At 33.9% G+C, this 23,316-nt stretch overlaps 1 protein-coding gene across 2 annotated transcripts; it reads left to right on the forward strand.

Annotated features, from left to right (window-relative positions):
• Positions 1–11,040: 11,040 nt before the first annotated feature.
• On the forward strand, positions 11,041–14,807 carry LOC140062239 (ADP-ribosylation factor-related protein 1-like). Of its 2 annotated transcripts, XM_072108366.1 has the most exons (8): positions 11,050–11,151; positions 11,480–11,586; positions 11,796–11,883; positions 12,017–12,099; positions 12,574–12,655; positions 13,111–13,181; positions 13,430–13,530; positions 14,183–14,807. In XM_072108366.1, the coding sequence occupies exons 2-8, from the start codon at positions 11,494–11,496 to the stop codon at positions 14,271–14,273; spliced, it is 609 nt and encodes a 202-aa protein (XP_071964467.1). In that variant the 5' UTR covers positions 11,050–11,151; positions 11,480–11,493; the 3' UTR covers positions 14,274–14,807. The 2 variants fall into 2 exon arrangements, with proteins under 2 accessions (XP_071964468.1, XP_071964467.1); XM_072108367.1 differs by lacking the exon at positions 14,183–14,807 and having other exon boundaries at positions 11,041–11,151; positions 11,481–11,586; positions 13,430–13,534.
• Positions 14,808–23,316: the final 8,509 nt, after the last annotated feature.

A 23,316-nucleotide genomic window follows, 5' to 3' on the forward strand; every position in this document is an offset into this window, starting at 1 on the left:
CTATCAATTTGCTGTGATAGATACCTATGGAACGCCGTTGCGTAAACGGCGTTCCATAGATACCGGCATTTTCAACAATTTATTCATTTCTTGGGTTTATAATAAACTTAATACTTTTGTATAATTTAGAGAAATTTACCGTGACGACTGACCACAAAGTTGCGTGTAGAAAGCTTGTTTGAGGTTGGAGAACCATTGTTCTGGGCCTTGGCGGACACCTGGTGAATTTTTTGTTTAAAACAATATTCCTCTACCCCTTTTGTATAAAAAGATTACAATTTATACAAACACACTATACATATTTATATAGTTTATTATACTTTTCGAATGCTGATTTATTATATTTAATAGTCTAACCACAATCATTTTGTTTAGACACCAAATAGAATTTGCAGATAAATGAATAAAAAAAGACAAAAACGCCCGAGGAATTAAACTGAAACTAACTAATGAAATAGTATCTGTGAGATGGTACGATGTTTTAACATTATCTTACAATAACAATAACATAATTTTCTTTCGATTCCAATTCCCATAATGTCATAACTTTTATCCATAATGTCTGTCATATGATGCATGAAAGATAAAAGATATTATATATTATTTATGTCACAATGTTAACAGAAGAGAAACCACCGATAAGAAATAATAGGCCCTACAGTAGGCGTGAAAAAAAAGTATAATCGCCCCAAACAAGATTTGAACTTCGAATCTTCTAGGCCTATATGCAGACAGACTTCGGATGATTAGATGATATCATGGATATGGAGTGGAGCTGTGGATTGGTGGTTATGATGCTTGGCTACCAATCTAAGGGTCCTGGGTTCAAGTCCTGTCATATGTCAGGGTTTTTTTCTCATGACAATTTACAACTCCACTCCCAAAGACTTAATAATAAGTCTTTGTTTATGTAGAGAATCTTGTGTATATGTTTGTCTTGTGAAATTATTAAATAGTTTATCCATCCTGTAATTGGCGGGTTACTCGCTGTTGGATGAGTATGAAATAAATAAATAAATAAATAGGCCTACGGTACCGTATGTTATTATAATAATAAATAAATTATTATTATGATAATTATTTCTTATTATTGGTAGGTAATTAATAATGAAGATGACATTCAGGATTGATGCCTAATATGATACGTATGACGTCACTGGTAACTAAAACAATAATTATTTGTTAGAGTGTTAAAATACAAAGTACTGTATTCTTTTCAATGAACTTCTGCACTTTCTCTTTTGCTTTTTGTCTGTGCACTTTTAATGAAAACACATTTTTAAAGAGGCATGTATCACTTTGTAAACTATAAAGTGAGTCATTTTGATATGTTATAAATGGTACAGTATCTGTACCGTCCCTTTAAGACAAAAATGTAATATTAATATTAACATACACAGTAGGTCTATACAAATGAAGTATTTTATAATCATAGGCCAATATATTATTGCAAAACATGTAGGCCTACAGCTGTACTGAGGTGTTTCTTATTTATATTCATATTTCGTAGTCTTAATTAATAATAAATAAATAGGCCTACTACAGCTGAGGAGTTCGTGTTTTAAATGCTCCGTTCATAAGTGATTTACGCACGTGTGGCGTTTACAGGCGCCGATATAATAATTGTTGCACGTGGTTGGTTTGATCACTTAGAAATCAGTAAACAAAAGGTACCGTAATACTACTCCATTTATATTAATTATTATTTAAGATTAATGTTAACAACAGGAACAGTCATAGTCTAAAGCTCTGTCTACACTAGTTTGAAAAAAGTGTGATGTGCCCAAAAAAGACAAAAACTACAGACTAGTTATACTTTAGGCCTATACCATGCTTTTATACTAGACATAATTAGTCTGGTATAAAAGACCACAATGTAAAACAGGTTTTTTTGTCTGATGTTGAAATCCTGGATATGTTACTAAATATGTTAAAATAATAAAAATGGTATAAAGTAAATTGATTGATTGATTGTATAGCTGCCCAATTTATGCTTATAGGCCTACCTGTATCTCAATTTCTGCATCTAAGTTAATTATGACGTCATTTAATCAGGACAATTTAATATAACACGTGCAAAATTAAGACAATAACGCGTTTTGATTCAGAATCGATGTTGATTACATCACGCCCCCAATTCCATATTCATTGCTCGTGCACCTGTGTAAATACATAGAAAATTGAATTCGATTAATTGCCGTATCAGTCTAATAAATTTCATTCAACGTGTCGTGCGGTACCTCATTGATGGAACTGTTATTAGAAACACGCATCAACCATTATTCCTGTATGCATCCACATCAAAAGTGTGTTGTAAACAATTGTATTGAAAATTACAATTAAAATATCAACGTTCCTTTATGAAGTGGACCAATGCCACAGAATGAATACACCCCATCTTATTCTTGAACCTCCGCCGCCAATTAAAGATGCACTTTGTATTTTTCTTTTTTCTGTAGGCCTACAGACAAATTAAAAAAAAAAACCCGAAGAACAGAAAAAGTAAGATAGTTCGGTGACAGCATCACATTCAAACGAAAGGGGATGTTTTGTTTTCATCTGTTTTTTTACTGGAAATTGATCATGCATGTTGTTCTTTGATGAACATTGAATAATGCTATCATTATTTTTGTCGATTTGTTGAACTGTGCGTAATTCGCACGAGTTTGCGAACTGTACCGGTAAATCACAAACTCTGTTACCAAGCCTCTCACCAACCAATATGTTTATATTTATTTATTGATAATGTCATTTTGGAAGTGTTTTTTTTTAATTGTTAAAAATGTTTTTACTCGCACTAGTTAAGCTGTGCTCGAGTTATTGGTAATCCGATGTTCCTCTTCGATATAACTCCGATAAATGGCAGGGCTATATCGGATGTAACGTTTAGTTCATATCCATTTGAACGCACGACGGGTTAAATCATATTAGATTTAATTAACTCTCGTATTCCTCCATATTGTTAACTCCGATGTTCCTCTCCGATAACTCCGATAGCCCTCAGGGCTATATCTGATGTAACGTATAGTTCATATCCATTTAAAAGCACGATATAGGCCTATTTAACTCCGAAAGAGAAGAGTGTGTAAGAATGATTTTTTCCCGCATGAATGGCACCATTTTTACCCACGTGCGCGTGACCCGTGTCCCTTCCTATGTTTTAGTGCACCATACTTAGTCTTTTGTTTGTGCTTATTTTGTTTTTCGTTGATGAAAATAATACCATTTCCATCATTGAAAATGTACACCAATAGGATAGCTATGAACAATACGAAGAACAATATGCAGTTGACTCGCTGGAGTTATTAGTTTCATGGCAAAATGTATGTGGTTTCAGTATTACAATTGAATCGATAATACTGTTTCCAAGTCTTTAAACACCTTACAATGATATCGGATGAGCCGCAAAATAAATGACAACAACTTCATCAATATTTAATTAAGGTGAAGACACCGGAACACGTTTGGATATTAACAATTGATAACTTAACAGTTTCAAATGTCAAAAATTGCGATTTATTTAAGATTCAATAGTCTATAATATTATGCTGTACCTGTACCATCACAAAAAAAGTAATTTCAGTCTATAGTAAGTAATACATTTGAGACAATGGGTAGTTTAAACGGGTAAACTCTTCCACGTGCTGACGATATTGCGATTGAGAGTATCGATATCAAATTTAAAGTTCTATCTCAATTGTACTGTATTCCTTGCAACTTTCATCAGTGATTACATTTGTAATGCAGATTACTGTTAGTGTTACAACATTCTCGTTGGCCACATTTGTATGTAACGGACTTATGTTTATATGTTTATACTTTATTTTAATATTTTATCGAAAATAATTAGATTCTCTTCAGAGTAAACAAAAGATGAACAACAAGTGGCTTCATATCGATATTAATATAAATATTACTTTGACTTTTATTATAGATATAGTTTGAGTAGTAAAGTAGCCTAGTAAAGCCACTCATCATATAGGTATTAATGCCAGGATCGATATGAGGAATGCATTATACGCACGAATCTTAGACAACAATATCAAGCCAATAAAAAAAAATAAAGACTATAAAGTAAACATTATGATTTAAAATAATTGCCTACGTTTTGTCTTTGAATCAAGTTTAGGTAGGCATATTGTCAAGCATGTAGCCTATTTTTACACCCATCCCTTCCCGCGGAAGCCCTAACTTTATTTATATTTTGAGGCTGTTGAGGCTTGGAACTAAAGAGTTACGGTGCGGATGAAAAAAAAGATAGGAAGGTGGTGTTTTGGATTATTCCCACACAGGATTATAAAATGCCTAGCGCTCAGTCACACTCATGTGGATGACCATCTCTATACCACAGCTGCTTGGCTTTTGTTTACAGCATTTTACATAATCCTTCAACACTTGTAACCATATTATATTTGCTTTAAACTTGCTAATCCGAAATAAGTGCGACTGGGAAAACTATGAATTTGATCTTGTATGTAATATCAATTGATGATGTTTGATTTTCGCATTAGAAACAAGTAAATCGATGCCAATCAAAAGAGATTTGTGTCACAGACACCTGGTAAAGTACCAAGAGGTTTATTAGGGAATTATCAGGGACCATGTCGAAATTATTCTATTACTGCAGTAACTGCATCTACTCACTGATTTTTTTTTTAAATGTAGAACTGTCACTGCAGTAAACAAATTGTATCTTTTAAATAGTGGTACTGACACAGGTTAAAGAAAACGAGATGAAGTTTGAAGATTTGACATGACAAATTTTCATATAATTTTGTATAAAAGAAAAAGAAGTATTGAAAAACGAAATTCGTGTAGGCCTAGGCCCATGTGAATATAAATATGAATGATAAGGAAGACATGATATTATGATGGTCGTATATCAGATTTTGACTACTTCTGTTTCACACATACAAATAATTTTTTTTTTTTTTATTAATATTCCATGATAAGTAACTGGATATCTTGGGTATGTTTCCGGCGCACCTGTACGGTTTCCAAGCCTGTTATCCGCTTTAACAATCGCAATATCCTGTCACTGAGAAGTATAGATTTCAATTGAGAAACAAGCAGGAGTCATAGATTAAATGAGAGTTAATTAACTTGAACCAATCAGTGGAATTAACATGCTTGACGTAACGCTGCACGACTACAAACAAGTGTTTGTGAAACAAAGGACACCACTTAGGTTGAGATCGACTGATGTTTATTGTTATTAATTATTTGTATTAAATATTTATTGTTTTATTCTTATTCCGTATTATTATGCATTGCCATCATATTGATACTCTTGTAAGTCTATACTATAGGTTATACATTGCCATCATATTGATACTCTTGTAAGCCTATACTATAGGCTATACATTAAATCATGAAGCAACCCCCCCCCCCCACCCTTTTTCCTGGAGTGCCCTTTTCAAACAGAGTAAAATCAAACATGCCTATGTCTCATCAACATCGACTTCATCATCATTCTCATCATCATCATCATCGTCATTCTCATGATAATGATCATCATCGTCATCGTCATCATCAGCATCGTCATTCTCATCAACATCATCGTCATTCTCATCAACATCATCGTCATTCTAATCATTCTCATCATCGTCATTCTCATCAACATCATCGTCATTCTCTTCATCATCATCATCATCATTCTCATCATCATCATCATCATCATCGTCGTCGTCGTCATTTTCATCATCATCATCATTCTTTTTTTTGTCTTGTGTGAGTTCTTCTCACGTTTATTTAAATTCTCATTGATGAATATAATATATACATATAAGTACATTTGTGACAACTAAAAGTAAGTGTTTAGAGTAGTTAAAATACAGGTATATTTACATAATAAGATGCCAGAATTCAGTATTAACCATATATTTTCTCATTTAAAATTTTAGATACGATGTTAATTAAAATGTAGAAATGAAAAATGGCGGTAAAATACATGATTAAAATTTTCTTGTTAAACTATCTTATTTGTGTTCTTATTTGTGTTCGAGTAGAGAGGCTATAAACTCAGGGGACGAAAATGTAGTATCCTCCCTGTTCACCAAGATAAGATGGATGGAATGAAAAAAAGAGGAATGCAATAGGTTGAAAGTTAGTTATTTAGAATGATAGCATGAAATGGTATATTTAATGAAAACCGTAAGGTTAGAGTCCATACACTGTGCAAGTCCAAGATGCAATTTTGGCTCTGTGTGTATGTGAGACGCTTCATACCCGATGTCATCTTAGTACAACTACTACTTACAATTTGTATTTACGGTATAACATATTGCAAATATATAAAAATATAATAGAAGTATATATATTGAACAAATACACATACCTATAGATTAAATTCTCATCAACATCAACATCATCGTCATTTTCATCAACATTATCATCATCGTTATTCTCATCATCGTCATTCTCATCAACATCAACATCATCGTTCTCATCATCATCATCATAATCATCATCATCGTCATTCTCATCATCATCGTCATCATCGTCATTCTCATCATCGTCATTCTCATCAACATCAACATCATCGTCATTCTCATCATCATCGTCGTCATTCTCATCATTATCATCATCGTCAGTCTCATCATCATCGTCATTCTCATCATCATCATCATCGTCGTCGTCATTCTCATCATTTTCATCATCATCATTCTCATCAACATCATCGTCATTCTCATCAACATCATCATCATCGTTATTCTCATCATCGTCATTCTCATCAACATCAACATCATCGTTCTCATCATCATCATCGTCATCATCATAATCATCATCATCGTCATTCTCATCATCGTCATTCTCATCAACATCATCGTCATTCTCATCATCATCGTCGTCATTCTCATCATTATCATCATCGTCATTCTCATAATCATCATCATCATCATCGTCATTAATCAACATCATCATCGTCATTCTCATCATCATCGTCATCATCGTCATTCTCATCATCGTCATTCTCATCAACATCAACATCATCGTCATTCTCATCATCATCGTCGTCATTCTCATCATTATCATCATCGTCAGTCTCATCATCATCGTTATTCTCATCATCATCATCATCGTCGTCGTCATTCTCATCATTTTCATCATCATCATTCTCATCAACATCATCGTCATTCTCATCAACATCATCATCATCGTTATTCTCATCATCGTCATTCTCATCAACATCAACATCATCGTTCTCATCATCATCATCGTCATCATCATAATCATCATCATCGTCATTCTCATCATCGTCATTCTCATCAACATCATCGTCATTCTCATCATCATCGTCGTCATTCTCATCATTATCATCATCGTCATTCTCATAATCATCATCATCATCATCGTCATTAATCAACATCATCATCGTCATTCTTATCAGTCGCACTCTTTATCCTTGATCATCACCATCGCCATTGTTGTTGTCATTATCAGCACCACCATTATTTTGTTTTCATATCTTATTTTGAAAAGATAAATTGTGATTGTTTTGAATGAAATGATACCAAATAGTTTCAGTTTGATGTGATAGCTTCAATTCTGGCTGTTTTATTTGTTATTTTTTTTCATTCTTTCTGGTATGTATTATGACATTTCAGTACCAAAATAATTTAATGTAAAACATGTTATCAGAACAGTGAAATGAATCTGTATAATTTTTAGTTATGAAAACTCCACAAGGACTTAGCATACACAATTTTTGCAGAGCTATTTTAGAAAAAAGTGCAGATAATCGAGTAAATTCCATGTTATAGCAATTTCTAAAAATTTATTTTCTTTGTTAGCTTAAATTTATTCATAGAAAAGTAGTGGCCATGATATTCTCCTTCAAATCAGTACTTGGGACAGAAAAGCATCGAATTTAACATCACGCCCTTCGCTCTTCATTAGACATTCAAATACAACGCATGCTTAATAATCACTTAAAACACGCGAAGACTAAGTGCGTTTCCATAGCGATCGATCGAGCTCTTCGAATCCACTGATTGGATTTTATTAGCGGTAAATGAGTTTCGACTCGCAATAACGGAAATGAATGATCATACAGATTGCTGCACGTGTTCAAGATATAGTTTGAAACGATCTTTTATGCCTAGGCTAAAATAGTTATCAAAGCAATTCGGCATTCATCCTTTGTCTGGGAACAATGCACTATAGTATCCAGCATTGTCCGCGTTAATCAAGAAATGGGTCATAATTGTAATATGTCGTTTATCCATATTGTTAAAAATTCCCGCAATGTTTTTGTATTGTTGATGTTATTATTAATGAATTGGCCTTGCGCACGATCTCATATTATTTTGTCTTACCGAAGCATGATCAACTAAGATGCATTACTTTAATTTGAATTTAGATGAATTAGAAGTAGTAGCATGAAAACATTAAAATGTAGAGTTTTAATAGTTGGATGTGAAGGTCTTGAGACCAATTTAACTACCCTTATATTATATTATTATTTTTCCATATACAATGTTTCGCTTAATAAAAACACAGATTCATGTAACATTAATGTTTATAGACTGTGAAAGCATATGCTTAACATAACTGTTTATCGACGTTTCTGTGAAATCATATAACCATCTTAAAAATGTTAACATTGTATGGAATTGTTATTCTTAAAAATCAATGCCCTTTGAAATTGTTTTCAAAATAGATTATCACAGTATTTGAAACTATTTATTATTATTAATCTGTTGATGTTTAGTTTTTGTTTTCATAAGTCTAGATTGTGTTATTACCTACGGCAATAAGAGATGTTGAGTTTTGCTTTGTCTCTGAGACTACAGCTAAGCCAAAACCTAATTTCAGTTTTTCCTAATAATTCCAGTTTTCTTTGCATAATGCAAGTTGCACTTGTACGGTAGACGTATTGTAGAGTTCTGTTATTCAATTCAATACAACTTAATTATCCCAAACTGGGTAATCCATTTGGTGGTGATACAAAAAACCATAAAATACGTTAACAAAACAAGCACAATCATCATCATAAACATCTAAAATATGTTACAATAAACTAGAAACAAATAGCACACCAATAAAATTCATAAAGAAGCCTTAAAATGCCATTAAAAAATTACAGAGGTTTTTATTATTAGAAAGCAATATCTTCTTGAGTGCCATTGTATAGGTAATGTTTCACAATGGTACGATTATTTTGAAATCACAGGCAACATAATTCGATTTACACACAATGTTTTTAATAAATAAAACCTTTGGCAGAGAGAGAAATGAGAGTATAGAAAAGTGAGCTTTTTTGTGAAGAAATATTTTACATTGTAAGTGTAATGCGTTCATTAATTTCAATTCAATCTCAGTATGTGTCTATTATAAACATGGAAGAGTAAATGTTTTCTATGGAAACAAAAACTTGTTGAACATCTCTTTCTTGATAAACAACCTTATTTTCTTGTGGGTTCCTTACAAGAGAATGTCCCATAATGGATTTTATTTCACAGTTTCCGTCTCATTAAACTCCGTCTACTCTTCAAACTTTATGTGACAAAAACATGTGATGTGCACATAAAACATCATATCACTACCATATTTAAGCATTACCGTACTTATTATACCATTTGGGCATCACATCATATTTTCTTTGTCAAACTAGTTTGATAGTGTAGACATAGCTTTAAGGTTGTGAATCAATGGGCACAGATTTTGCTACAAATGATTACAAACTAAGACAGTAGATAGAGACAAAGGTCGGATACATTACATGCTTTACTACGAAGTATACCAGCCTATGTTTTAAAAAATGGTGAGAACACGAGTAAGGTTGTATTATTAAAACCAGCAAAACACAGTATAAATTAAAATTTAATTATAGACGGTATGCCTGAAATAATACTACACACTAAAATGATATAGTGGTGCTTATTTTACTTATTTAATTACATTATGATATGGTAATACGTGAAATATGCTGGTACATGAACAATTCATGTTTATTGTTAAAAGAAAGTACGGGCATGTAAAACAAATAAATTTTAATATTAATTTATTGTAATTTACTTAGTTTAAACATAGGGTACTGCTAACGGAATAATAGTCTTCATAATTATGCTTTTAATTATGTCAAAACAGCTCAATAAAAGTGGGGGCTAATCCCTGTTACACAGCTCTCTGTTGTTCAACGTAATAATCCATGGTAGGAATATAAATACCGCCACCTAGCGGTGGTAGAGGAGGATTGTGAAAGTGCACGAAACGTAGATATAGGCGCGGCCCAATCGAAATATTAAATAAATATTTACAATTAATAATTAAACCTAATTCAACACTATATGATGTAGGGTTATTATAACCCTACATAATATTAATGTATACCACTGAGATAAAAGTTGACTGTGCCGGAGCAGAATTTAGGTCTATCTAATTGCAGAGAAAACCATTATTTCTGTAGGCCTATTTATTATGACATTATTTAGGGGATCTAAAAGTAAATTTGATATTAAAAAAATAATACAAACGGTTTCGTAGGCGCGCGCCCGAGTCTCTGATTTCTTCATACTCGATAAATAATGGTAACATTTTCTAGGCCACAATGAACAATATTGTTTTCACCGATTCCATCCCTGACAAAAATAATTTGTTTTGCACAACCAAGCAGCATGCGCTAGCAAGCAATATATATATATATATAATAATAAATCAATGCTTTATTTTAATTTATATTTTTATTTTGTAACAGAGTGCCGCTGAATTGATTAAAAGGGAATACTTTTTGCCATCTTAGAGAATTTTCAATTAGTACCTAATTGATATTAATAATTATTATTATTATCATATGAATAGTAAACATAATTAAGTTGATACTAATAAAAATAGAAACTAAAAAAAATATCATTTTTATTGTTTAAAATGATTGTAACTTGTAGTGAATATAGTATTTAATAGACAATAAGTGACCAATCAATTTATGATAAATAATGCAAAAGAGGGCGATCGACCATGATCTATAATGGATTTTTTTTATAAACGCGATGAGAAATATGACGCGTTTAGCTACACGACACGACGCGACGCGACGTGAATTGCTTCATTTGAACACGTTGAATTGAATGAATGATGTGGTGGTGTGGACGTGGATCAAGTTGAATAAAATACGCCTAGCCTAGGCCTAGCATTAGCGTTTGCTGCCTTGTATGTAGCCTAGTAACATACTTAGCAGTTAGTGGAAGTGCCCTCTCTAGACTACTAATAGGCCTAGGCCTAGTGCCAATTCCATCTAGCTAACCCTAGCTAGTAGTAGCCTAGGCCTAGTAGGTTAAGTGAGGATCCAAGTGAGGCTAGTTAGGCCCTGGTGGGCCTAGGCTAGGCCCTAGCTAGGCATAATAACATAGGCCTAGAGGAATTACTATTAGTATTGTATTGGCATTTAGGCCTAAAAATTATATTAAAATTATTACTACTAATGAATAACAAAAATGTGTTTTCATGTTATCGTTAATTAAGTTATTATTTTTTTAAAGATACGAAAACAAAATGTTTGCTCTTCTATCTGGCCTTTGGAAGTTTATGTTTAGGAAAGATGAATATTACATCTTGATTCTTGGTTTGGACAATGCAGGCAAAACAGTAAGTGAACATCAAGCTATCTGTGTAATACCCAGCATTCCAAGTACCACCGAACATTTATAATTACTATACGAATTCGCGGAGTATGGAAAGAAAGGGCATCCGAAAGAAATATGTTACTTACAGTACACAACAAATATAAACCCCTTACTCATGAAACATTGAATGGAGTTGTATTTGAATGTGTGCTTCTTTTTGTTTTAATACAGACATACTTGGAACAATCACAAATGCAGTTTGATAAACATTACAAAGGTGGACAACTTGACAAAATAACAACAACAGTTGGATTAAACAGTAAGAAGTAAAATCATTTTTTGTGATATGTGGTAAAATTTGCACACAGGTGGCTGAACCCACTGTCACCCAGGTGACTGAACCATGTAATAGATATCCCACGTTCTTACAATGTCTTTGACTTTTATTGCAGTTGGTAAAATTGATAGGGGTCATGTCAGATTGAATTTCTGGGATCTGGGAGGTCAAGAAGAACTACAGGCTCTATGGGATAAGGTAACATTTACAATTTACATTATTTTATATTACATATACCTTAAGCAGGGAGATGTAACTCCCTGTCTTATGCAAGGACAGTAGAATGATAGGGCCTAGAAAAAACCCTGTTTTCGATTTTCACATCTTAATTTTAAGCTCTGTCTACACTATTGAATTACATCGACAAAAAAGAGTGATGTGCCTAATATGGTAGTAATATGACATCATCGTGTCCATATATGAACACATCACATTTTGTTTTCACATGAAGTTTGAAAGTGTGGACAGAGCTTTAAGCTCACTCTACACTATTATCAAACTTTACGTGACAAAAAATACATGTACGATATATGTACATAATGATGTCATATCACTACCATATTTGGGCACATCACACCTTTTTTGTCAAACTAGTTTGATAGTGTATAGACAGAGTTTTAGACATTACAGTTTTTTGGCTTAAACTAACTCTAGTCTTACCTCATTGTATAGTACTATGCAGAGTCACATGGTGTGATCTATGTCATTGATTCATCGGATAGTAGCAGATTAGACGAATCAAGAGAGGCATTTGGTGAGTGGCTTGTGTTTGTGAGCTATAGACGCATGTGCTAGATGCATGAGCTAGACACCTGAGCTAGACACCTGAGCTAGACACCTGAGCTAGACACCTGAGCTAGACACCTGAGCTAGACACCTGAGCTAGACACCTGAGCTAGACACCTGAGCTAGACACCTGAGCTAGACACCTGAGCTAGACACCTGAGCTAGACACCTGAGCTAGACACCTGAGCTAGACACCTGAGCTAGACACCTGAGCTAGACACCTGAGCTAGACACCTGAGCTAGACACCTGAGCTAGACACCTGAGCTAGACACCTGAGCTAGACACCTGAGCTAGACACCTGAGCTAGACACCTGAGCTAGACACCTGAGCTAGACACCTGAGCTAGACACCTGTTCTATATTTGTGAGCTAGATGCAATGCATGTTTAAATTTTCACAGTATTTGTAAACTATTATTTTCAGATGAGATGCTTACTCATGAAACATTGAATGGAGTTCCGCTACTGGTGCTTGCAAATAAACAAGATGTTGATGTAAGAATAAACAAGAATTGATTCAGCATTTACAAATTCTAATCAAACTTTATGTGACAAAAAATATATATATATATGGACACGATTATGTCATATCACTACCATATTTAAGTACAATATCACTACCATATTTGGCACATCAAACTAGTTTGATAGTGTAGACAGAGCTTTTTAACTGTTGGGAGTGTCCTGTCTTGGATCTATTAATGTGTACCTTTTATATATTATGTTTTTGTCCCACTTTTTAGGGTTGTTTATCAGTTGATATCATCAAGGAAACTTTTAATCAGAGTTCTTCAAAGATTGGCAGACGAGATTGCCATGTACAAGCAATTTCAGCAAAAACTGGGTAAGTTGTACAGAACTACTACTTAGTTCTTTTACTACTATAGTATACGATACTACCACGGAAGAGTGAAATTACATTTTAGATGTATCCTCATATGTACCTTATGCACTTGTAAATTATGACCCACTATAGACCCCTGAGAGAGGTGCGTCATGGATGCATCATTTACAAATAATTATTGACGTCAAAAAACCTAGATGGTACATCACATAACGAACAATGGTGTGTCAATGTCACTTTACCACCCACCATATCATAACATGGTCACAGTGCATCAAAATGGGTGCATCATTGTCAGGTAAAGGTAAGTCATATTTTTGGTGCACAGGTGCGTCATGATATTCATTTGTCCGATACGCACGCCTTGTATAATAGTGGGTCATACAATTGACAAGTGAATTAGGAGTTTTTAGTACATTAGAAACCCTATTAAGGGGACAAGTTCAGGACCAAAGTGATTTGTGAGTTTTAATTTACACTTAAAGCTCTGTCTACACTATCAAACTTTATGTGGCAAAAAAAATGTGATGTGCCCATAACATATGGACATGACGATGTCATATCACTACCATATATGAGCACATCACACTTTTTTTTGTCAAACTAGTTTAATAGTATAGACAGAGCTTAAGACTTATACTTCTTTTTCTAGGGATGGTATTCATGAATGCATTGATTGGATGAAGAACATGGTTGTTAGAAATACAATACGGAGACCCCCAACTGAGAAGGACATTACCTGATATCGATTCTCCACTATGTTAATACAATTTGAGAGTACCATTTATAGTGGAATATACTGTATAAATAAATATATTTTAGTCAATTTGTTTATTATATAAAATATGTAGCATTTTAAATCTGCTCCAAAATATTTCTATTATGAGTTGAGTCATCCCCCATTCTTAACCCCACTTCCTACTCAATACTTCTTTGTATCATTGCAATGGCTATGTACATATTGTGATGGAGAGAAGCCTTTGAAATGAACCAAAGCAACACCCTTATTCAAAATACAGTCCCAGTTTGCCAAAAATGTCAAGGTATTGGTTGAGGAACGTCCTCATTAAAGGCCTCTTTCCCGCTCACTTTCTGAAGTTTGCATTCTGGAAAAAAATTGTTTTTCTTAATTTTTGTTCTGCTAGTCTATTTTAAATTGTTGGCAGAAAAGGAATTAATATATTAATTGAAATACCTGTTTGAAAATGTATAGTGGGGTGGTGAATGCTTCTCCTTATTCAAACCTATAACTTGCCAACTTTTGACTGTAATAATAATATTAGAAAATATTATTAAAATAAGATATGTGTACAGCCTTCAAAATTGTTTGAACTACTTATAATTCACTATTACTTTTTATATGGTATGAAACCGGTCATAAATTATAATATGTGTATATTGATAAATAATTGTAAACAATTTTTATTTATAGAATAAAGTTGTCGAATGTAATTTGCTTACTGTATTATTTATGAGTGTTAGTACTGTAGATAAGAATGTAAATTTTTATTCTGATGCGAAGTTTTTTCTACAGCGCGCCCTCTATACTTTGATATAGTTTGTTTAGAAAAAATTCAAAATGTCACCGCGAAAAAAACAAGGCGATGTTCCTTCCTTTCTTGATGAGACAGTTCCACCATGTGAACACTGTGAAAAGTATTTCTTTTATCAAAATTCAACGTTCAATTTATTTGATGCTACATTCCTTGGCATTTCTGTGGCCACATATTTAATGGATATTGTTACAGGTAGGACTAAAGGCTAGGCCTAGCACTCGCGCAGTACAAACATCGCACTGCGCCGTCTGCGGCCATGCATGATGTGTGCACTGGCCCGGTGTACAAAACTAGACTTGGGCTAGCCTAGCTAGGACATTGCCTATTATATTACTGTGAGCATACACAACCGCTTTTAGCGGGCTGGCGGTTTAAGGTCCAAATTATAAGCCTAGGCTATGCCAACCAAGTGAGTTTTAAAATAAAATTACATAGCCTAGCCTAGGCCTCCTACCTACCTAGGGCTAGGCTAGGAGTCGGACTAGGCCTAGCCTAGGCTACATGTATTCATTTTTAATTTTTTTTTTCTGCTGTGTGTGAAACAAAAAAATACAATAATTTGTTTATGAATCATTTTAATTTTGAAATAGATATGATCGTATGTGTGCAATACTTCAGCGCGCCCGAGTACTTCTGGGGATTTCTTACATTGTTTTTCACACTCGTTCCATCTGTCATTGTACATGTGTTCAGCGCTCGCTGGTATTTGTTAGATGATGATGACATGACCACATCTGATTGGCTGCTACACATATTTCAACTCGGTACCCTCAAAAGGTGAGACAGTTTTGCGGTAATGACAATGTACTTGTTAGACTAAATATTAGTAAATGTATTTTTATATTTTGCGAGCTTTGCCTTTTTGGTCCTTGTATTCATATTTGTCATAAAATAATTGTTATTTAATGATGATGAATAAACAACTAGTCTAGTAGTAATAATGTAAGGTTGTTTTGTTTTTATATATTTAGGCAAATTGTCAAGGATAACCATACATAAGCGAATTCATTATGATTCACTATCCTTCTTAAATCCCGTTCACAAGAGAAACATATAAACAAGATGCTCTACATAAACAAAGTCTTATTACAAGTCATTTTGGGAGTGGAGTTATAATTTGTCAGAAAAATTCACAACATATGACAAGACTTGAACCCAGGACACTTAAATTGGTAGCCAAGCATCTTAACCACCAAGCCACAAGGTTTGTGGTATTTCTCCTTTCTCATCAATATTTGTTTTCCTTTTTCTGTTCAGATATGTATGTGTGTTCCAGACCGGTATGGACGCAAGGCATTCTCATGACTCTAGTGATTTTGAACTTTTATATCATCAGCAAAGCGACGTTTCAATGCTACGTTTATTTGAGTCGTTCATGGAATCTGCTCCGCAACTTGTTCTTCAACTCTACATAATGGTTGCCACAAATGATGAGAATTACTTTACAGGTACATTTTAATAAGACATCATAGTCGGGGTTACCTAGGTGTACTGGTCCATTCAGCCCCTGTCGTTATGGACAGACGAACGGGCACTGTTTGGTGACAGCACTCGACATGAAGGGACCCTAGTGGAGAAAAGAGTTATTGTATGTGCCATCCACACCTATTCAGCCCAATTAGGCTGCAAGTCATAGGTTATTACCCCACATTTAAAATGTTGATTTAAATTTACATTTGTTTAAGTTTAAATGTTAGATGCTGATGTTCTTATTGTCTAGTTAGTAGTTATTCTTTAGTGTTATTGTTCCAAGGTATTATTTTACAAAGTTATTCACATTTCTAGATATACCTTGTTTGATTCAATCTGTAATAAATATAGAATCTCTAACATATTGGAAAAAAAATAAAACTGTGCACAAACATTATATGGTTGAATAATTACTTAATTTAAGAACACAATTTATTTTTGGAAATTGAAGAATAAAATACCCTTTATAAATGCAATTTTTGTTTTCTAACTAATTATTTTTCTATAATTTATAAATTTTATTTTTTAGGTGTATCAGCTGCTGTGTCACTCATATCCCTATGCTGGGCAATTGCAGCTTACAGTAAAGCACAACGCAAGATGCGCATTGACAAGGCTCACATCTCATGGCCAGGCCTCGTCTTCCAGACGATATGGCGGATTGGAATGGTGTCATCACGTGTAATGTCACTAGTACTGTTTGCTTCCATATTTAAAGCTTACATCTTTCCTGTTGTTGGTAATTATTATTGTTTTACAATTTAAAAAAAAATATATTTATTCTTGGAAAATTATTACAAGTTTTGGTACATGTGTAAAAAAAAGGCAAAGTTGGACTACAGTACTAAACTAGGTAAACAGAGATTCAACATAAAGTATTGGTCAAAAAAATTTTGGCACACATGGCGTTTCATATGTATACTTGAGCTGGATTCTAGTCACAGACAAAAATCTATACTAACAACATAAAAAAGACATTGATTAGAGACTAAGAAAGAGAGTTTTATCCAAAGAATCCAAAGATTTATTTATTTACTCTTGAATTCCATAATTGAAGAATGATAATTGCTCACCTTGTAATATGTTCTAATTTAATAATTTTGTTGCCTTCTTAGCTGCCCATTGGTTAGTTATGTTCTTGTGGGTTTATCAACAAGACACTGACTTCTGCGCAACATGGCCGGAGGAGCGTCTCTTCAACATCACCATCAGCATCATCTACATCTTCTGTTTCTTCAACTTGAAGGAGGGTAGCTCTAGATTCCGTATAGTTGCCTTTTATTCCATCATATTCATAGAAGACATGATTCTTGTGATTCTTTGGAGTATTTACAGTGAACCAAATAATCAATATAATGTGGCCGGCTATTCAATTGTTTTTGGTGGATTTTTTGTAGGTTAGTCAATGCTTTTTCTTGTTTATCATGGTACAAATGATTTGTAAAATTAATATTTTAAACCATTTCAACAAAGAAATGTTCTATGGTTTATTTGTACTTGTTTCATCTATATTTAAAATATATTATAGGTTATATATTTCCTTTATGGCTATGCGGTGTATGTGTAAGCCCTACCCCTGTACAGTCAACTCTCCCAAAGCCAGACTTTTCTTGAGGCCACAAATTCATTTTTACTATTAGAAATACATTCCAAATACCAGACTTTCTGGAACTCCAGATATATTAGGGCAGTCCAACAGTATCTGGGATTTGGAGAGTTGACTGTATAACCTTCCTTGCTCAGCCGATATTTAATGTCTGTTCCATAAAAGCTTTTTGAAGTTCATTTTACATACATAGAAACTGTACACCTGCGCAACATGGCCGGCACAGCACAGGCCCATTTTTTTCTCCAAATTTACCAAATGATGGAATGTTTACTGTTTTCTTGCAGGAATTTTAAGCATGGTATTATACTACAGGTGTTTCCATCCAAGTGGACAAATTTCACTCTCAACCACTATTCTCAAAGACATTGAAAAGCACTGCCCTCATGATCATGTGTACTCTGAATCAACACCTGGATCTTGTGGCCTAGATGCTGAGATCTCGTTCAGATCGAGGTCAGTCTCTCCGCACAAATCCCCCAGAGACTTCAGCTTCAACAGTGGCAGTATTTACCAGTTAAACTACAGCGTTACATCAGAGAAATCAACCCACATGCAGCATTCATACGACTCTTGTAAGCCAGCCATCCAGAGAAGTGTTAGTGATAGTTGTCTGCTTGATCTCACCACCAGAATGGAAACCCAGAACGAGCTGGAGATGTCACATGTAAATTGCCTTGTTCAAGAAGAGATAACTTATGAACTTGGGCTCACTTTCACAGACTATCGATTAAATTGTACTGGTTTTGCAAGTATACTAGCTGAGCATTATGATGCAGCAAAAGAGAACGTTTTAATGGATAGTAGTCTTCAGGAGGGAAGTTTAGAAAACCACCAAGAATGTATTCATGCAAGAAGTAATCAAGATTTAGAGGATTCTATTGATATGACACAAGGGTCGTCCTTGAAGGATATGCCAAACATGTCTTTACAGTCACCAGGTTTGATGACCAGGTATGAAGCAGAGAAGATTTATCTGGATATTCTTGAACAAGGACGTCCGCCAGTGCCATCTCAAAGAAAATTAGTTTTCAAATCGGGAGAAGATATGTCAAGAAAGATAGAAGATTCTAAGAAAATGAGGAAGAAACATGTTGTGGAGCCAACTACAGAAAGGATAAAAAAGAAACAGAAGCCTTACATTCTATGGAAGCTGGATAAACAAAGAAAAGGTGTGGCAGCTGAGAAAGAAATGAAGGTGACAGAAGGACAACATGAAAACATTCCTAACACAAAGAAAAACAGTTCAACTGAGCTGAATAAGGAAGAGAACATGGTTAATCATAACGGAGAATGTAAAAATGAATGTTTTCCATCAAAGAGTGAAAGGAATTCAGTAAATGTAGATTTTCCAACTTCTATTTTGAAAGAAGTCAACCCACCAAATTATCAATCTGAACAAGTGGAGCCAATATTGGCACCAAATGAGGATTATCACAAGACATTCCAAACAAAGGAGAAAACAGCTATTATGCTTAGTCTTGGACATGGAAGACCTCAAGAATTTGAGACTATTCCAGGGCTTAAAAACAGACCAATGCGTAAACATAGTTTTAAATCTTCAGTTTTAAATGAGGCTACTCCAAGTCGTAAACACAGTTTCAAATCTTCAGTTACCAGTGAAAATATTCCAAGCCGTAAACAAAGCTTTAAATCGTCAGTTTTGAGTGAGGCTACTCCAAGCCGTAAACACAGTTTCAAATCTTCAGTCATAAGTGCAAGACGTACAAACAGCTTTAAATCATCATCTATGAAGCCAAGCATTGATAACAAAGAAAATAGTCCCTGTAAATCAAACAGCAAGAAAGATCCTAAAACCTTCCATACTGTTCTCCGTGAAGTAACGCCTGTCAATGCTCATGCATCAAAACCCACCAATGTCACTTCTACATTTGATAGCAAACAAGCATATTCCTCTCCATCTGTAAGAAGTTTACAACTCTCACTCTTCAGTCCTCCTGATAATACAAAATCTCCGGGAACTGCGGAGAAAAAAGGCAGACGATCGCTTGGGAAGATTCCACTTAATACTGTTGCTCACAAGATTAGTATGTTTACAAATTAGATGATTCTGCATACAATTACTAGAATTACCAAATAGTAACACTGAAATTAGTTGCATATTATTTTTGTACTTATGATACTTACTTTTATACACAGTTTTATAATGTATATATATTAAATGAAAAATAGTAAAGCGTAGGGGCACAGATCTAAGGATTCCGTTGTTCGAAAAACAATCAGGAGGGTGATGCATGGCAGTTTGTAGCGCAGCTGGTGATTGCCTTACTTCACTTGAATATGACATTGCACGTTTGTGTGTGCCCATATATGGACATGTTGATGTCATCACTACCATATTTTAGTATATTACTTCCATATTTGGGCACATCACACTTTTTTGTCTAGTTTGATAGTGTAGACAGAGCTTTAGGGATCATGTCAACATTTTTCTACTGAAGTGACTACATTATCCCGTTTATACAATTATTTGTGATAGACATGGGTTTGAGCCTATCTGTACCATACTGATTGCATCCTTAGGCAAGATGCTTTTCTCTCATTGCCTTGTCCTTTGGATGGGATTTAAAGCCGTTTGTCCCACTTACATGTAAATGTGCATGTTAAAGAACTTGGTACACTATTCGAAAAGAGTAAGGGATCGTCTCTGGTATGCTGATCCGATAGGTGCTGCACTGCTGGAGGGCCCAGTAAGAATTTCTTCATAGTTTCCAGTTAAGCTTGAGAACCAGAATAAATACATTAAAAAAAATTATTTAGCATTGTTATGGGTAATCATGCACACTGTTTATTGCAGTTAACAAAGACTGTAGTTACTGCAGTCATTTTTACATGGTCCCTAATGAGTAATATTAACCTGCAAAAAATTGCAGAAAGCATCTCATCATGATGTATATTTATTTTTTATACAAACTTTTATAAACTGTAATTTAAGTAATTTTATACTGTAATTAATAAATTGGGATAAACACTGTAATATTATATTTATATTTTTGTAAATTTTTAGAAAATAATATAGATTTTTAAAAATAAATCACTGCGAATTATTGTCGATTTCATATGATGATGCTAACATAATAATTTAAAAATATACAAAATGTTTGCTAATCCAGAAGTATCTTTTGTTTCATGATTATATAGTAGATAATGCAACTAATAGTTAGAAACTAAATCCATGTTTTAAAATTACATTTTTAAGATAAGTTTAATCATAAACCATAATATTAAAAGTATGTTATAGAATGATGAGTATGATATACTATGACTTTATTTAAAAAATATATTAGAATGAAATTTATTGTACAGTAATATTTAATGAATGAACAACTCTATAGGTACTGTTGTATATTTTTTTACAATTAATTTTAAGTTTTTTTAATAATCCAGATAAAATGCAAATTACTAATAGAAATGATGTTGTACAGATATCCTTATTAGCAAGGATAGCCAAACATGAAAATGGTTATTACTATAATAATTATTTAAAATTATGTGTTTAGATGATTGTCTTTAAAAGAGCCTTTGAAATCTCTGTTGTTTTATTTGATGCTGCGCATCTTAAGCTTTTTTTAATATGGTTATGGGATTTGTTTGTACTGTAATTGGTTCTGTTAGCTCATTAAATAAATGGCTATAGCAGGCTATAAATCTGGCAAAACAATGTCTTGTGGATATGTTCTTTTCTGTTTGTAGAACTTGAGCTCTGTCTACACTATCAAACTATATGTGACAACCAAATGTGGTGTTCCCATACATGGACATGTCATATCACTACCATATTTGTGTACATCACTTTTTTGGTCAAACTATTTTGATAGCGAAGACAGAGCTTTATTTTCGGTGGGGAGCGTCAGTGACAGGTACATCTTATAAATTTTTGTATTTTTTGTATTTTGTATTAATATTTGTCCTCAGTGAGGAAATTAGGATTAGGCCCTCCACGGACCCACGGCAGCCAGCAGTGCAGCGCCTACCAGATTAGGCAATGAGAGTAAAGCATCTTGCCTAAGGATGCAATTAGTATGGTACAGATAACCTCGAACCCATGCCTATCACATGCTAGTCCGATATTACCATTACACCATCACTCTCCAGTATATACAGCACCCGCCACGATTTCTAGACGGTCTCCCATCCAGAACGCAACCGGGCCCAACGTTGCTTAACTTCGGTGATCTGACGAGAACCGGTGTTTCAACGCAGTATGGCCGTACTTAAAGATTGAATTCAAGTTTAGAAAATGGCAACAGACAAGTTTTTACCGGATAAGTGTAGAGGCAGAAACCAAGCCCTTTTTTTCTTTGTTTTTGAAACCAGAAATTGGGGATTTTTGTTGGACTTGCTAGGGTAGGCACTCTTTTTCTTATGGTGTAGCTACACTGCAGCTGGTGGAAGGAGTCTCCCTGAGCTCTTCCATGTTCCCTTATTTGCTAGACTACATTTAGTTGAAAAAAAGAAATGAGATGTTTTTGAATAATTATATTTTTAATTAAACTCTTTTTATCTAGATCTAAACACTACTACAAGTTGTACAAGTGTAAACAAATTACTTGTTCTAATATTTACATGTTATGTGACTTTTCCATCAAATTCTTTGAACCCATTCTAGCACACTCACCGGCTACTAACTACACTTATGTTTATCATTCAACATTTTATTTGTTACCACAGGCAAACTAAAGCTCTGTCTACACTATCGAAATAGTTTGACAAAAAAAGTGTGCTGTGCCCAAATATGGTAGTGATATGACATCAACATGTCCATATATGGGCACATCACATTTTTTTGACACATAAAGTTTGAGGTTAAGGTTTATCATTTAATTTGCTTGTCGATTAATACCTTTGATTAGTTAAACCATATTAATTACATGTTAATTACAGAGATTAAAATATATTAATTAAAATCTTAAACTTGTTTTTTCATTCAACTATTCTCATGCAGATTTTTATTAATATCAGCAAATGAGTTCTTGAAATTTAAGGTTATACAGTGAAACCCCACTTTTGAGACAAAACTATTAAGGGAACATGTTCTTGTAAAAAACACGAGGGGTTATATGTTTTAACACTACTGCCAAACCTCTATTCAGGGTACACTTTGTTGGATCTTGAAGGTGTCCTCTTAATATG

Source organism: Antedon mediterranea, chromosome 11, assembly GCF_964355755.1.
Source record: "Antedon mediterranea chromosome 11, ecAntMedi1.1, whole genome shotgun sequence".
NCBI lineage: Eukaryota > Metazoa > Echinodermata > Crinoidea > Comatulida > Antedonidae > Antedon > Antedon mediterranea.